Raw genomic sequence first — 16,727 nt, 5'->3', positions numbered from 1 at the left:
TGTGCTCAGTGGTTTTCTCTTTCTGATCTCTTTTCTCATGCACCCTTTTTCTAACGGATATAATGATAAAGGCATAACCCGGTTTTTATTAATCAGAACAAATTAAATTAAAAATAAAATTTCTACTTGGAAAGCCTAAACTAAACTAGTATACCTATATTTTAAAAAATCTATGTAAAATTCACCGAGAGATATCAAATTTCAAAATATTTAACATTCATAAATATGAATAAATCACCCTACTTTCTATATGACAAATGAGAGCTATGCAAGAAAATACTTGCAACAATCAAAATATTCACTATAAATATGTCCTTAATTATGCAAGAAGATGTAAATAACTCCCACAATAATTACAAAAAAAAAGATTAATTTAAAAAAAAAAAAATCATAAAGAAATGTGATATGAAATTTATAAATTTAATATATAATAAAATATTAAATTATAAAAAAAAATTTGTAAACCCTAAAAATAAAAAAGCTAAAAAGATACTACAATATAAAAAAACCAAGACTTGTTGATTGAAACCAAGCTTGTTCAATAGAAAAAAAAAAATATATTTAACATCCATGCTCAACTATAACTTTCAACTTTACACCATTTCAAATTCAAAAAAGAATTGTTAAGTAGCAAAATACAAAATCCCTACTCAACTATAGATAATAGTGATATATAGATTAAAAAAAGTCTCAAACTTACCATACTACATAAAATACATTGCATACTTGTAAATACTAATATATCTACCATAAAACAATGGTTGTTTCCACCATTATTTTGGCAATAAATTCAATTAAAAGACCACCACTCATAATCTCATATGCAAAGTATCTTCCATAAAATAACGACTATTGCCACCAAAGGCAAAGCATATAAATAATGCTTTTGTGTCTCATATTCCAATTTCTAGATGACATTTACTTTTTCCAAGAAAATGACATTACAATTTGATAATATTTTAAATGTTCAGGTTAAATTGTTTTTTCTAGCACAAATAGCTCTTATTTGTAGTCTAGTATGTCCTTATACTAAAATGGATGCAAAATTTCACAACACTAAATTACGTTCATCCTATTTAATAAAGCATTTATCTAAATGAAAAAAATTAGATGCAATTTATAATTTTTGTTTTCAATTTTGTGCAATAAAGTATTTCATCTTGGTCTCTCTATTTAATGAATTAAAACTTTTGGAGATGCACCAAATCAAACTAAGGTTTGAGATTTGCATATATATTAAGCTAACTTGCTAAGCACTTCACTATCCTGTTATTAAGAGTGTATTCAAATTTTAGCATTTCAAATTTCAAGGACAAAAATACATGCAAAATTTGCAATAAAAATTATAATAAGTCACATTAAATTTTGAAATTTGCATATGCAAATAATACAATTTCATGCTATTTAATGGAAATTATGAAATATTTATACAAAATTTTGATTTTGAAGTAATATGTTGGTATCTTGCAAGAAAACAATTACCTTTGCCGCTCAAATGCACTCTAAATAGCAATTTTATTTTACTTTACAACTATTTATTCTAAATAAGTAAAATGGCATGCATTCAAAATTATTTCTATCCCAATTCTTGGTAGTTACACTTTAACACTCACCAATTAATACTTGATCATTACAATTTATGTATTTTGGATATTTTGGTAGAGAAAATCTATTAATTTTTTTTATTTTAAATTAAATTAAGTGGATTTTCATGGACTTTGGATGCAACTTCCATACAATCTTATATTTGACCCTTTCATTTAAAAAAGTTAAAAATATATTGTCTTTCAATAAATCCTAATACAAATGCAAATTAAATTAAATTATACCATTTTATTAAATTTTTTAATCATTTTGATTATCTTTGTTTTACATTTTATTTCTAAAATTATATGTATTTATTTAATTTTAATCTATTTTAAAATATTCTATCTAGATTCTCTCATTTTTTATTTTCCTAATATCTTATTGTCAAATCTAAAACAATATTTCATAATTCTTAAATTCTCTCATATTTCTTAGACATGAACATACTATATTGAAAAAACAATTCTTCCATTTTCACATAAAGGCATGAGATATTTATAATTTAGTATCTTTTCCTAAACTTCTATGGTTTTCTTCCTCATACATAATCAACTCTATAATAATTTTTCCTCTTAAACATCCTTCAACCATTCATTCTATTTTTAACATCATTTTGTTTTTTCCTATGTGAAAGGAAATAATCTTTACTTTTTGTGTTTTCATTCGTCTAGGGAAATTTGAGCACTATTATCTTTTATCTTTGGCATTAAAGAAATAAATGAACTGAATAAAATTATGCATTAAACTTCTTCTCATGGTTTACTGTGATTGTATTGCATTGTTATTTCAAAGTCTGTACAAATTGATCAAAAAAAGAAAAATATTCTATTTAGATTGTATTAAAATGTAATTGGGAATAGACTAAAAAACAAATTACACAGAAAATCTCTTTCAATACTTTCACAGTGAAACTTGCATCACACTAAAGAACATTACATAAAATAATAAAATAATAAAACTGAATGAAACTTAAACTAATTTGTTTGTATAACTTTTCAGATGAAAAAAAATATATACACAAACTTTAAAGAATTAATAAAAAAATAATTCACTATATAAATATAAACTCTCAAATTTAGTAACTTAAATATGAAACAGTCTCCTCATGTACCAGCGAAACTGGATGTTATTCCAGCTATGTTTGACACCATCCTTCAAAAGTTACATACAAAGACATAAATTGATATTGGACATTTTTATATTAAATTAATTACCACTTTTAAATTTAAAGTATGGAAATATATATAGTAATAAATAAGAGAATCATTTGCTGGACTGTAATTATACCTCTCACATTAATTATACTTCTAACAGTTTGATGACAATATCAGAGAAGATACTCATGCCAAAATGGTTTGCATGGAAGGATATAACACATGCTGCCTTATTCATTTAATATGCTAGTGTTGCTAGAAGATGCAGGAAATATGTAATATCAACTTGATACATATTATCCCTCTAACAGATAGGCTAATTATCGTTTAAAGGTGAAGAAAATAACACGTGACTTTGTTGCACGTGGTCCCATACTAAGGTATTGAAGCTTGCTCTTCAACCTATTCTCTCCTCACAACCACAGGAATAGAGAATGTATACACTGGAAATTATTAGCAGGATTTTACTCATCCCAGTCGCTTTGATAAAAATATACGAATTATCATTCATAAAATTACCTCGTCATCCCTTTCTCAATATCTAGCATAGATCATATATCTAGCGTAGATCAACATATGAGCAATTACCAATTTTTTGGATTTCACCGTAGTAACAATTTACAATCAATATAATTATAGGATCAATACCCATCGACTAAGGGCTATCGGTTTATGGATAGAGTCATCTAATGCATGGGCCGTATAAACAAAATAATAATAATAATAAAATGAAATGTTACTAAATTCATCCCCGTCCACTCTCCATGGCGATATTCTGACTGGGAGAGGCATCATACAGGAAGACTAAATTAATAAGAATAATATGGAAATCACGAGTTGTCTACTTAATCTTTGTGAAATACGTATCCTGGCATGGCTGCACAGTCGAGAGAAAATAATGTATTATGAGTACCTAAGTTCACTGATTCATCCATGCGCTGAGCATGGAAAGAATTTAGCTCCTTTCCTTGACAACCTCTTTTTAAATTTCACCTGCAAAGAAATACATTTACCAAAAGATAAAAAAAATTATTATTGCAAAGACGATATAGAAAATAAAGAGATTAACATTCATCTCTGCAACTCTCACCCAGCACTCAAGCCCGGTCCAGACTCTCATATGTCCTTACAAACCCTCAACTTCTCACGATAAAACTGATATCTGCTGCAAATCTGAATCGCCCAACAACAACCTTCTCTTCAATATATTTTAAAAAAACCCGAAGTGGTGTGTTTATGGCCCTCAATCTCCTTCTGTTACTGCAAAGACCACTCTGACAGATTCCAGCCATGCATCGTTGCATTTGCTATTCTGGGAGACTGACGACGAATTTTTTATTGTTTTTAAGTTCATGGGGACAACGACTTTTCTTCACTACCTGCCAACTCAGCTCATCCAAACAGACGTCAAATTTTTTTTAAAGACATTTTATGTTTACGGACAACTTCGATCCCATTGTAGATCGCCTCTCGGCGAAATTAATCAAATTATCCATCTTACTATTTTCATAAACCTAGCTTGAATTAAAAACAATAATTTTATCTTTGTAACAATAATTTAAAAACTTTTTGAATCCTTTCCAGTTTTATTCTCTGTTCAACCGATATTTGGCTAACCCCTGAGGAAAAGCTCGCCCAAGATTTGTTGAACATACGAAAAGCTTTTCAGTGGAGATGGGCTGCATTGGGTGGTATGGGCCTCTGATTGATCTGGCAGCCGCCCCTGCACACATCGGAGGATATGTGCAGCTTCTTGTCTTTGTTCATCAATTTCATCCTCCTCAGGTTTTCCCCTCTTCCGCTCAATTTGTGCAGTAAATATACTATAGTGAAATGCATACAAATCTTAAAACTCATTTGAAAACCTGAAGCTCTAACATCTTAAATATTCTAGGTAACAGCGGAAATGTACATTTGTCCGGGCTAATGTAGAATATCTAGTAGCCTACTCTGAAAATGTTACAGGCGAGTGTCAGAAATTTATCATATGCTTACATGCTCCACGTTCAATTTTCTGAAATGTTTAGGATTGGTATTTGATAAATCATTGAAAATATTACAAACGAGTGATGGAACACTATTACATGCTTATGTATTTGTGTCTAATTTGTTGTAACAGTGAGATGTTATGGATTGGCATTCTGTAATCATGATTTGCCATCCAATTAATTAGATAATTATGAAAAATTCAAGCACAGGTCAGACTAGATATCAGACCATTAAAAGTGATACATTCGTCTTTCTCAAATCTGACATTAAAATTGAACATTTTTATTTTCATACCAGATTATAGACTGATACACCTTTCCCAAATTAGACATTCGAAATGAACATTTTTATTTTGGACTAGATTATAGAATTTAAATTGTTTCTGAAACAGGTTTTTGAATTAAACATTTTTTGTCCAATCTCAAATTTAGATGATGTGCCAAATTGACAATTGAAAACATGTATTTGACAATAGATTGTCAAACTTTTGAGAATTTTATTTACTGAAATTGATTGCAAACAGTGGTATATATTTTGTTGTCTCTTATTTACATGGGGATAAATTTCTGGGCTATAATTTATTATTTGTTTGAAATTTTCTGTAAGAATACGCTAGGCTGTAAATTATGTGGGAAATAATCAGGCTATAAATTTTTATTTGTTTAAAATTTTATGTAAGAATATGCTAGGCTCTAGATTATGTCTGATGTTAACGCAGTTCATGTGCTTTGCATACAAATTTGAGTTATAGTATTTTCCCTCACTTTGTGCTGCCCTGTAAGAAGCAATGATAAGATTTAATTCTTACCAAACTCAAGGTTATCGCTGCAGGGTTTCCATTACCATTTACATTGATATATTCATATTGCTGTTGAAATTTAGAAGCATTATTCACTACTTCATAAATGTTTTTCCTTCTGTTGATCATAATGGTTTTGTCTTGTGACAAATGCATGCACTGGTTGCCAATGTAATAAAAGAATCACTTAAAAACTAATGTTTAGGTATAATCTATTTGCCGACATGGTTTGGTCTCACAATCTTGAGGTCTGCAACAAAGATTTGGAATTTTATTTAGATATGATCTATACCTAGGATGCATATAAATGTATGCAGCAGATTTTGTGGATACTTTTCACATTTCAAGATCAGGTGTGTTTTTGGTGCCTTTGCTTTCCCATGTTGATTGGGGTGGGACTTGGATTTATGCATCTTGCTGCTTCTTGTTTGATCGCTTCAAAGGCTTCCTTCTACTGTTACTTACAGTTTCCCTTGCCAATGTTATTGTTTCTGATCTTCTTTTACCCCCTACTTCTTTCTGCCCTTGTCTGCCTAGGTTTTCTAGAGTTTTCTATTTCACTGATGATACCACTACCTAGACTGGTGAATTATCTAGTTGTTGTATCATGCCATTATTTGTCCATGTGTCATCTATACACCTCTTTTCATTCCTCCTTATGTCTTTCTTGCTTTCCGTCTGTGTCATTTTTTGCTGCCTAGACTGACAAAGTTGTCACCCTGAAGAATTGTGCTGCCAAACTTAATGAGCATTGTTGTGCATAAATACAGGCTAGACTCCACTCATTTGAGGAACAAAACTCTCACTCTGCACTTGAAATTCACAAACAGCTTTCTCTCTCTTTTATATTGTGTTTGGAAAACAAATTTGAAATTTGAAGTACAGGGATTTGTTCTTTCATTCTTTGTTGGAATCTCTTATTTTACAACCTGCAGTTTGTGCAAGAATAGAATTGAGTTCCCTTGAGTTTTTTCCAAACTTGTTCTTCTTCTTTCCCGATTTTCCACTACTCCATTTAGGGTTCCATAAGCTCATAGAGGGAGTATGAAGGAACCACAAAACCTATAGCCTCCAAGGTGGAAGAACATCAAAATCAGGTGCACATGGTCCTATTTCTTGTATCTCTCTCTCTCTCTCTCTCTCTCTCTCTCTCTATAGAGTCTTTCAAATCGCTCAAAACATCCCAAAATTCCCAAGTTTCATCTGCATGGTCAAACATAAAAATCGCACATTGAGGCTCATCTAGCTGAAAATAACAGAGGGAAACTTGTGAAAAATGGCTCTGTGAGCCGGAAATTATAACAATCTCCAATTCGCACAAAATAAACCAAAAGGCCGAAAAAGAAAAGGAGCGTCTAAGTCTGCATTTTAACCCAATAAATCCGAAAATGAATAAAATGTGAAAATCGCGATTTTTGACCCTTTAGTCTGAAAATCATCAAGTTTGCAAAAGTCCTTGAAGAGCCAAAAATGCGAGAAGGTTTCAAATTCGCCCAGAGGGCCCTCATTAAGCCGATAAGCATAAGAGAAGACAAATTCACGTTTTCGCCTCATAGACCGAAAAGGTGAAAAGAAGACTAAATCACACGAAATAACTTAGAAGCCTGAAAACAATAAAGGCAATGAGGGTTGCAAAATCGGTTTTCAGGCAGAAATTGATAAAAAGAGGTGAAGCTTGCAAAGGGGATGACAAAGGCTGAAACTCACCAAGTTTGTAAAAGTCCTTAGAGGCCGAAGTCTTCCCTTAGCCGAAAACCAAAGAGGCTCCAAAATCACACATTTTTGTTGATGCATAATAGCTTCGGCAAGATAAGACATCTCTAACTATTCCTTTATCTGATATTTATAAATGCTCTCCTTCATTCTGTTATAACTTCCTTCATATATGAAACTAATTTATGTACTTACTATCATCTGATAGTGCCGATAATGAATCAGGGTTTTTTGTTCTAACCCCGATCCATTATCGGGCTATCATTTGATAGTCCAGATTTGCATATGATTATTGGGCTTCATAAAGAAATGATTATCGGGCTATAACATATTTTGATTGCCACCGATTATATTCAGATTAACACATTTAGTTATCGGACTTAACACAATTGTTTATCATTGATTATAATCGGGTTAATGCATTTGTTTATCTGTCATAACAAACTTGTTTATTACCGATTACAATCGGTTGCATCATGCATTGCCACCGATTCATTATCGGTTATTAACCATCGGTGATTGCACATTGTTTATATTTACCAACTGAATGATATCTTGCAAATGAAACCGATTAGGATCGGTTAAGAAGAGGCACCGACCAAGGGATATCTTGGTCGATCATGTCCAAAGGACATGATCGATCAAGGTATCTCTTGATCGGTCCCCCTTCATTGGTATATAGACACCGATGGAACATTGTGGGAGATGCATAGAAATTCATTAATGTTCTCTCTCCATCTGCAGCAAAGCAAAATCAGAAATATTATATTGTGAATCAACAAAGAAATAATAATACATTACATTGCATATATATAACATGCTCTTCAAATTGAAAATTGAATATACATTTACAATTTTGGTGTAAATGCCCGAATTTTGCATTTAGGCAAACGTCCATTTAGATCAAGTTCAAATCGTGCACTAAGACCTCAATTAGCCGAAGTTCTAAAATGACAAGGCAAATCTCACAAAGCTTCCAAAGGGCCCGAAAGGCTAAGTTGGGCATTGAAACTTAAAAGTTTAAAATCTCTCAAAACTCGCAAATTGCTCGAAACTTTTAGTGAAGAAGTATCTCGCAAAAAGGTAAAATCACATGAAATATCACAAGGGTGGTTTTAAAATCTCACATTTTCGGTGAAGCGTTTGAAATTGAACTTAACATCTCCCAATTCACCTTTCATGGACCGAATTTCACGTTTGAAGAGAGGCATTTAAAAGATACATGTCACAAAGAGCTTCTCAAGCCCGAACTCCACCGAGATGAAACCCGAGTCTTGACATTTAAAAGTTAAATTTAATATTTGTGAAATTAATTTAATTAGTTTTTCAAATTGATTGATTAAAGGTGAAATTGATTGTTTGCAAATCAACGACATCGGGAGGAGCTAAAGTGACGACTTAACGCAAGATCAAAGCCAAGCGCTGGAAGATGGAGAAGAAGATGCAGAGCGCGAGATCGGAACCAAGCATTGGGAAGCGTGCCGTTGGACCCCAAGTTGAAGTCCACCCTCAAGATCAAAGACGAAGAACATTCAGAATGCAATGAGAATGTGCATTCTCAGAAGGATACATTGCTGGATTTATTTCTAGAAATTTAGTTTTTGAAAACTGAAGTTGTTTATTGTAAAAGAATTGCCTATGGGCCCCACCTAATAAATTAAGTAAGAGGACATAGGTCAGCTATTCCCAACTACCAGATGACCCAAATTGAAGCCAAACAGTGATAGGTAGTTGAGATAGTAGTTGGGTGGATAACTGAAAATTGAGCGGGCATGGGTTAAAGCTGCCAGGTTCTGGAAGGCAGATTGCAACCCTTGGATGCAGTCAATCCTGGTCATTGGTTCGAATTGTAAAACCTATAAAAGGCAAAGGCCTTTCTTTTGTAAAAGAGAGATTGTTAGATTTTTAGGCAGTTAGGCTGTTAGATTTCAGTTAGAATAGGTTAGAGTTTTGTGTAGAAGGTTAAATTTTAGCAGTAGCATAGAGATGTTGCAGAAAATGTTGCAATGGCATCTGAAGGAAATATATGAACATTGAAATATGGTGTTAATTGTCTTTGTTTTCTTCTGTTAGCATGGTTTCTTTCAACAATTTAGATAGATCTTTCTTTTAGGTGTGCAGGTATTTGATGGATTCAGGCTCATACCATTGAGGATATATTGATTGTATGTTCTTGTGTATGGTTAGTCTGAGCCTTTAATTGCATTTAGTTCAATTGCAGGTGTTCGTCTGTGCTGCGCCAGAATTGGGTGCTTAGCCATGTATTTGCAGTCTGAAAATCTTCCAAGTCCCTTTGAAGATTGCACCGTTCCTGCGAGGTTGGGAGCCATTTTGGCCAAGCAGGGTGTGGTAATGTTGAATCCATCTACCCGCATACCAGCCTGGCTAATCTTAGGTTTCTCTAAACCCTTCTCTTTTGCTTTTATTTCGCAGCTTGAGAATCGCAGCATCGTAGGATGCAAACCAGCTTGTTGCAAAACGTAAGTCCCCTTGTGCTCCCAGCAAAACACATCAACAGTTGAGCTATCCTACGGTCAAGAACTGACATTTGGAACCTTGAGGTTGTCCCCTTTGATAAACTAAAACAGCATTAGGGCTTTCTTATACAAGAGAGGATAGGATACTTGGCGAGAACATTTTATTCTGCGTTGGCTGGATAGAGTTGTAGCAATACGACTTTAGACACGTCAACAAAATTGGTGCTAGAAGGAGGGCCCCTGTCAGGTTGCTTGCAGCAAGTTGAGTTTATCTTACCCTTCCAATGCTATATTTGGGAAGTAAGTTGAGTTTATCATACCCTTCCGATGTTATATTCGGGATATGCAAGATCCCTGTTAAACCAAAAAAACCAAAAAAATCTGAAAATCTGAAAATACGAAAAAATTTCTGAGTCAATATGTATGGTCAGCCGCTTCATGAATACTGTCCGTAGTCCGACATTCGTTAAATCCAGCAAAGATTGATTTTGCAGCTATATCCTAGGCAGCTATTCAAATTCACATATGAAGAGCTTTGCAGGATTCATGGCACAATAGAGCACAATGAGTTGAATTGCTTGACATTTCTGTCAAGATTCGAGTTAGCATTGCAGGGGCAAATATTCTTTTGGGATATCCCCAAGTCAGAGGAGTTCATACAGCCAGATATCCCTAATCCTCCGTCAAGTATTGAGGAGTTTACACGATTTAAAGACCGGATTGAGAACCGGTTTGGTCTTGAAGAGGAGTTATGTTTGGAGAGTGTGCTGTCACCTTGATGGTGCAGAATTCACTGCACCCCACACTCACAATTCACCTGCTCGCTATGCATGGAGGCAGTCAGTCAAGTCAAAGCCCAATATGGACTGCCGGAAGAACCACAGGAGAGCATCACCAACAAGGTGTGGAGTGCCTACCTTGCTGCAGATGAGCACAAAAGATCTCAACATCAACGCAGTGCCACACTCTTCAATGATGAAAAGATGGAATTGCCCAATGCTGACCAGGAGGAACCTGCCAGTCAGACTATAGCAGCAAATGATTATGCTGTCCTTGTGCCTAAGGAAGATGTGACAGAAGGTGACTGTGCTGTCCCTGCACTTGAAGAGGACAGGGTTGAAGAGGATGCTTTTGAGGACGATCTATTGAGCTCCATAGATCAGCCCGACACTGAGGAGCAGTTTGCAGCAACTCCACTAATGGATGATGCAGTCCAAGAGTCCGCCAAGGACATTTTTAAGGATCAATCGATCAAGGAGTCCCTGCTGTTAAAAGACATGCTGACAGAAACGCATAAGACTGCATGGTTCATGCAATCCGAAAATGCACCGACGGATGATGCACCCCTCTTTCCTGAGTTCGAATTTGAGACTACTTTTCAGCCTATGCAGTCCGATGAAGAATCTGACATTGATTTGCACAAGCCGGACGCAAGCGGGATGCTACACTACTAGTTGCGACCTCCTGAGGAAGCTAAAGATCTCCTGCTGCATGACACCTCGCACGACTCAGAATCGCACTAGGTTGTTTCTTTCCTTCTTGCTGTTAATTTTGAAAATTTTCAATTTGATTTTGAATATGCTGGGAAAACAACCTGCAAGTGGATTAACCACGGACCTGATGAACTTGCCCAACTGTTAATACTACTCGATGTCCTGGTTAAACCTGAGAGTGGCCAACTGAAAATTTTCTTTTCGGAATAAAAAGACAAACAAGCCAGACTTAGAACTGTCCCCGTTGCCCTGTTACTGCTACACATACTGGGAAATCACCTTGGGTCGGGAACGTATACGTATAGTTCACATTTTGTACAGTCAGTTTCTCTTGTACATAGCTAGTTTAGGTTTTTCTTTTCTGTTTTAGAGTAGTTTTTTTTTTGGTTTTAGTTTAGATTCCTTGCTTTTCCGCTTTAGTTAGTTTGCTTTGCTATAGTGTAGGTGTCCTTTCGGAAGTGGTGGTCTCCCTGTCAGTTTTGCGAAGGGGTTTGTTTGCTTTTCCCGGCATTGGTGTGCGAAGTTAAGAAGTTTTCCCAGCTCATTTCTTAGATGCTAACTTTGGTAGAGCACCTAATTTGACGGTTGCCCCCGTAGTCAGTTCATTTGGTTTAAGGCTTAGTCATTCTAAAAATTTAGTTGCTTACTGCGTTTTGTCACCAAAATTGCGATCACTGCACTTTTAAATGCTTAAAATCGCTTAAGTCTGTTGTCTTGTCAAAGGGAACTCATTGCAAGTGAAAATTCTAAGGCTCTGCTTCAGCGACCACTGTAACACTCAATCCCACGTAGACTTCACTGCTTACTAGCCAATGTGAAAAAGTGAAAGTGAAAATAAAAGAAAAATCAAAAGAAAAGAAATTGAAAAGCAAAGAAATATCAAATTGCTTGGCTATTGGGAATGCAAACATCTTTGCCGGTATCGAAAAACAAAAATATGTATCTACCGGAAACAGAGCGATCTCTGTGAGCTTACAGGCGATAACCTCGTCGGGGCTATAGACGCTCGTTGGCAGTGAGGCAATATCCAGGTTGCTTTTGAAGTTAGACTCATCCTACGTAACTTGTCTTTGATTGAACAATGATATTTCAACTTTCTTTAAGCAGGACTGAACTTCACTGCACACACTTGATTTTCAAGGTTGGTGTCTTGATTCAATTTGCGACCTCATTTTTATTTTGATTTTGAGTCTGTCTTTTGTCATTTGGGTTGTTTTGTGGGGTATATACCACAGATTTTGGAGTTCGATCCGGATAGTCATTCATCCTTGAGATGTTCAGGAACATTTCCCAGCCGAGTCGCCATTTGTTGTGCTCGCACACACCCCATTTTCTTCAAACAGGGACCCCCGTAGTTGCAGTCAGCTTGAGTGATGGAGAGAAGTAGAATCGACCAAGCACTATGGAACTCGCACATTTTCATTCACTTGCAGAGTTGTGCATTATCATCTGAAGAGTTTCAAAGGCCGAATTGGACAAAGGGTCACGATTTGCAAAATGCTCAAGAGGGCCGAATTTTGCATTTCTTCTTAATAGGTCGAGTTTGCAAAGTGCTCAAGAAGCCCGACCTCACAAATAGCATAATCAACCCGAAAACCATTGAGTAGTGAGGGGCGAAATTATTGTCGCCATAGTTCATACTTCCCAAAGTCGTATCGAAGTTTGACTTTATTCAAATGAATGTTAAATCGCGCATTCCTCCTGTAAGGCCCAAAATTCATTCAATGAAAGGGGTAAAGCTTAAACCCGCTCATTCTCTCCCCTAAAATCACGTATTCACGGTGAAATAGCCAAAGTTTAGCAAATGAGAATCGTGCAAATAAGTTTCTTTTTAGTCAAAAATGCCTGAGTTCTTTCAAATTGCTCAAAACATCCCAAAATCCCCAAGTCTCATCTGCATGGTCAAACATAAAAATCGCGCATTGAGGCTCATTTAGCCGAAAATAACAAAGGGAAACTCGTGAAAAATGGTTCTATGAGCCGAAAATCATAACAATCTCCAGTTCGCACACAAATAAACCAAAAGGCCGAAAAAGAAAAGGAGCATCTAAGTCTACATTTTAACCCAATAAACCCGAAAATGAATAAAATGTGAAAATTGCGATTTTTGACCCTTTAGTCCGAAAATCATCAAGTTTGCAAAAGTCCTTGAAGAGCCAAAAATGGGAGAAGGTTTCAAATTCGCCCAGAGGGCCCTCATTAAGCCGATAAGCATAAGAGAAGACAAATTCATGTTTTCGCCTCATCGATCGAAAAGGTGAAAAGAAGACTAAATCACGCGAAATAACTTAGAAGCCCGAAAACAATAAAGGCAATGAGGTTTGCAAAATCGGTTTTCAGGCCGAAATTGATAAAAAGAGGTGAAACTTGCAAAGGGGATGACAAAGGCCGAAACTCACCAAGTTTGTAAAAGTCCTTGGAGGCCGAAGTCTTCCCTTAGCCGAAAAGCAAAGAGGCTCCAAAATCGCACATTTTGGTGTAAATGCCCGAATTTTGCATTTACGCAAATGTCCATTTAGACCAAGTTCAAATTGCGCACTAAGACCTTAATTGGCCGAAGTTCTAAAACGACAAGGCAAATCTCACAAAGCTTCCAAAGGGCTCGAAAGGCTAAGTTGGGCGTTGAAACTTAAAAGTTTAAAATCTCTCAAAACTCACAAATTGCTCGAAATTTTTAGTGAAGAAGTATCTTGCAAGAAGGTAAAATCACATGAAATATCACAAGGGTGGTGTTAAAATCTCACATTTTCGGTGAAGCATTCGAAATTGAACTTAACATCTCACAATTCACCGCTCACGGACCAAATTTCACGTTTGAAGAGAGGCATTTAAAATATACATGTCACAGAGAGCTTCTCAAACCCGAACTCCATCGAGATGAAACCTGAGTCTCAACATTTAAAAGTTAAATTTAATATTTGTTAAATTAATTTAATTAGTTTTTCAAATTGATTGATTAAAGGTGAAATTGATTGTTTGCAGATCAACGACATCGGGAGGAGCTAAAGTGACGACTTAACCAAGATCAAAGCCAGGCGCTAGAAGATGGAGAAGAAGATGCAGAGCGCGAGATCGTAACCAAGCATTGGGAAGCGTGCCACTGGACCCCAAGTTGAAGTCCACCCTCAAGATCAAAGATGAAGAACATTCAGAATGCAATGAGAATGTGCATTCTCAGAAGGATACATTGCTGGATTTAATTCTAGAAATTTAGTTTTTGAAAACTGAAGTTTTTTATTGTAAAAGAACTGCCTATGGGCCCCACCTAATAAATTCAAAGTAAGAGGACATAGGTCAGCTATTCCCAACTACTAGATGACCCAAATTGAAGCCAAACAGTGATAGGTAGTTGAGATAGTAGTTGGGTGGATAACTGAAAATTGAGTGGGCATGGGTTAAAGCTGCCATCTTCTGGAAGGCAGATTGCAACCCTTGGATGCAGTCAATCCCGGCCATTGGTTCGAATTGTAAAACCTATAAAAGGCAAAGGCCTTTCTTTTGTAAAAGAGAGATTGTTAGATTTCTAGGCAGCTAGGCTGTTAGATTTCAGTTAGATTAGGTTAGAGTTTTGTGTAGAAGGTTAAATTTAGCAGTAGCATAGAGATGCTGCAGAAAATGTTGCAATGGCATCTGAAGCAAATATATGAACATTGAAATATGGTGTTTATTGTTTTTGTTTTCTTCTGTTAGCATGGTTTCTTTCAACAATTTAGATAGATCTTTCTTTTAGGTGTGCAGGTATTTGATGGATTCAGGCTCATACCATTGAGGATATATTGATTGTATGTTCTTGTGTATGGTTAGTCTAAACCTTTAATTGCATGTAGTTCAATTGCAAGTGTCCGTCTGTGCTGTGCCAGAATTGGGTGCTTAGCCATGCATTTGTAGTCTGAAAATCTTCCAAGTCGCTTTGAAGATTGCTCCGTTCCTGCGAGGTTGTGAGCCATTCTGGCCAAGTAGGGATTGGTTATGTTGAATCCGTCTACCCGCATACCAGCCTGGCTAATCTTAGGTTTCTCTAAACCCTTCTCTTTGGCTTTTATTTCGCAGCTTGAGAATCGCAGCATTGTAGGATGCAGACCAACTTGTTGCAAAACGTAAGTCCCCTTGTGCTCCCAGCAAAACACATCGACCATTGAGCTATCCTGTAGTCAAGAACTGACATTTGGAACCTTGAGGTTGTTCCCTTTGATCAACTAAAACAGCATTAGGGCTTCCTTGTACAAGAGAGGATAGGATACTCGGCGAGAACATTCTATTCTGCGTTGGTTGGATAGAATTGTAGCAATATGACTTTAGACACGTCAACAGATACAAATATGGGTACGGTATCAGATACGGATACAACCATTTTTGAAGACCCCTAATATGGATATGGTTGGATACAACATTAATAAAAAACACATACACATATATTTAACACAATATTCTAAGTTATTATTAGAGGAGATTTTCATTACTCTAGAAGCAACATAGACACATAATTGCTACATATTTAATTGTAAATTGATTTAACAATTTACAATATACAAACCAGGACCTATAATTCAATCAACAATAATGTCATTTAAATGTAAATTAAGATAAAATAAAGTAAAATTTAAATAGTAATTAAAAAATTATCTAAATATATTAAAAATTTGAAATTTAAATATAAAGATTCAAGAACTAAATAAACAATAATAATCTAAACTTAAAAAGTAAAATTTCATAAAAAAATAGAAAAATAAAAGAAAAATTGCACAGATGAAGTTTTTAAAATTAAGTTTAGGAAGGTTCATGTCTAACTTTTTAAAAATCAAATCACAAGGTATCCATCATGACTCGAAAATTTGTGTTTTTTGGGCACGTGTGGATGTGGTATCCGATGCATATCTGAGCCATATTTGTATCCGATACGGCAGTGCATGCTTCCAAGGAGGGGCGTGGGTGTATCCGGCTACTTTGCTTAGATCCAATGTTTTTAATATTTGACTCATAAAACACATACTGAATTTCAATTACAGAAGGGAAAAAAGTATTTTTTTACTCTAGAAGATTAAAAGATCACAGATACAAAGTGAACATAAAGAAGAAAAAATTAATCATCACTTCTTAAAGAGAGCGCAACATATGCTTTTTTGATACAAAAGGTTCTTTAAAAGAACTTGAACTGCTCTAACAAATCTGTGATCTGCTACTTATAGTTTGGCTCACAAGCAGTCTGGTTCAGTTAGCATCAATATATAGATTAATTCTAACCCTGGGCTGGCTTTTATTAGAGTGACTAACTTAGCTGCTGAGTAAAATTTATCCTCTCAATGCATGCTTTGGTTCTCATCCATTAATAATTTAATAGTATCTTTGCTTCAAGATTGAAGTTTCTTTTTACTCATTTACATCTCTGCATGATCAGAAATTACTTTATAAATTTTATTTATTGACATTTATTGACCTTAAGTGCATGAAATTACTTTTCTATATATTGTTCTTCCTGATTTAAATTTGATTTCTTGAGGCAGATATCTGTTATCAC

General features: G+C 35.2%; 1 protein-coding gene across 2 annotated transcripts in view; it reads left to right on the top strand.

Moving 5' to 3' along the window:
* Positions 1-4,270: 4,270 nt before the first annotated feature.
* LOC131078675 (uncharacterized) overlaps positions 4,271-16,727 on the top strand; it is a 50,325-nt gene continuing 37,868 nt past the window's right edge. Inside the window, exon 1 of one of the 2 annotated variants that reach the window (XM_059216786.1) lies at positions 4,271-4,526. In XM_059216786.1, coding sequence (XP_059072769.1) covers positions 4,416-4,526 — 111 coding nt within the window. In that variant the 5' untranslated portion in view covers positions 4,271-4,415. The remainder of the gene's footprint in view (positions 4,527-16,727) is intronic. The other variant, XM_058016426.2, reaches the window with a different exon arrangement.

The sequence above is a fragment of the Cryptomeria japonica genome, chromosome 2, assembly GCF_030272615.1.
Source record: "Cryptomeria japonica chromosome 2, Sugi_1.0, whole genome shotgun sequence".
Lineage (NCBI taxonomy): Eukaryota > Viridiplantae > Streptophyta > Pinopsida > Cupressales > Cupressaceae > Cryptomeria > Cryptomeria japonica.
The sequence above is the reverse complement of the archived record's forward strand: the minus strand, read 5'-3'. Positions and strand labels throughout refer to the sequence as shown.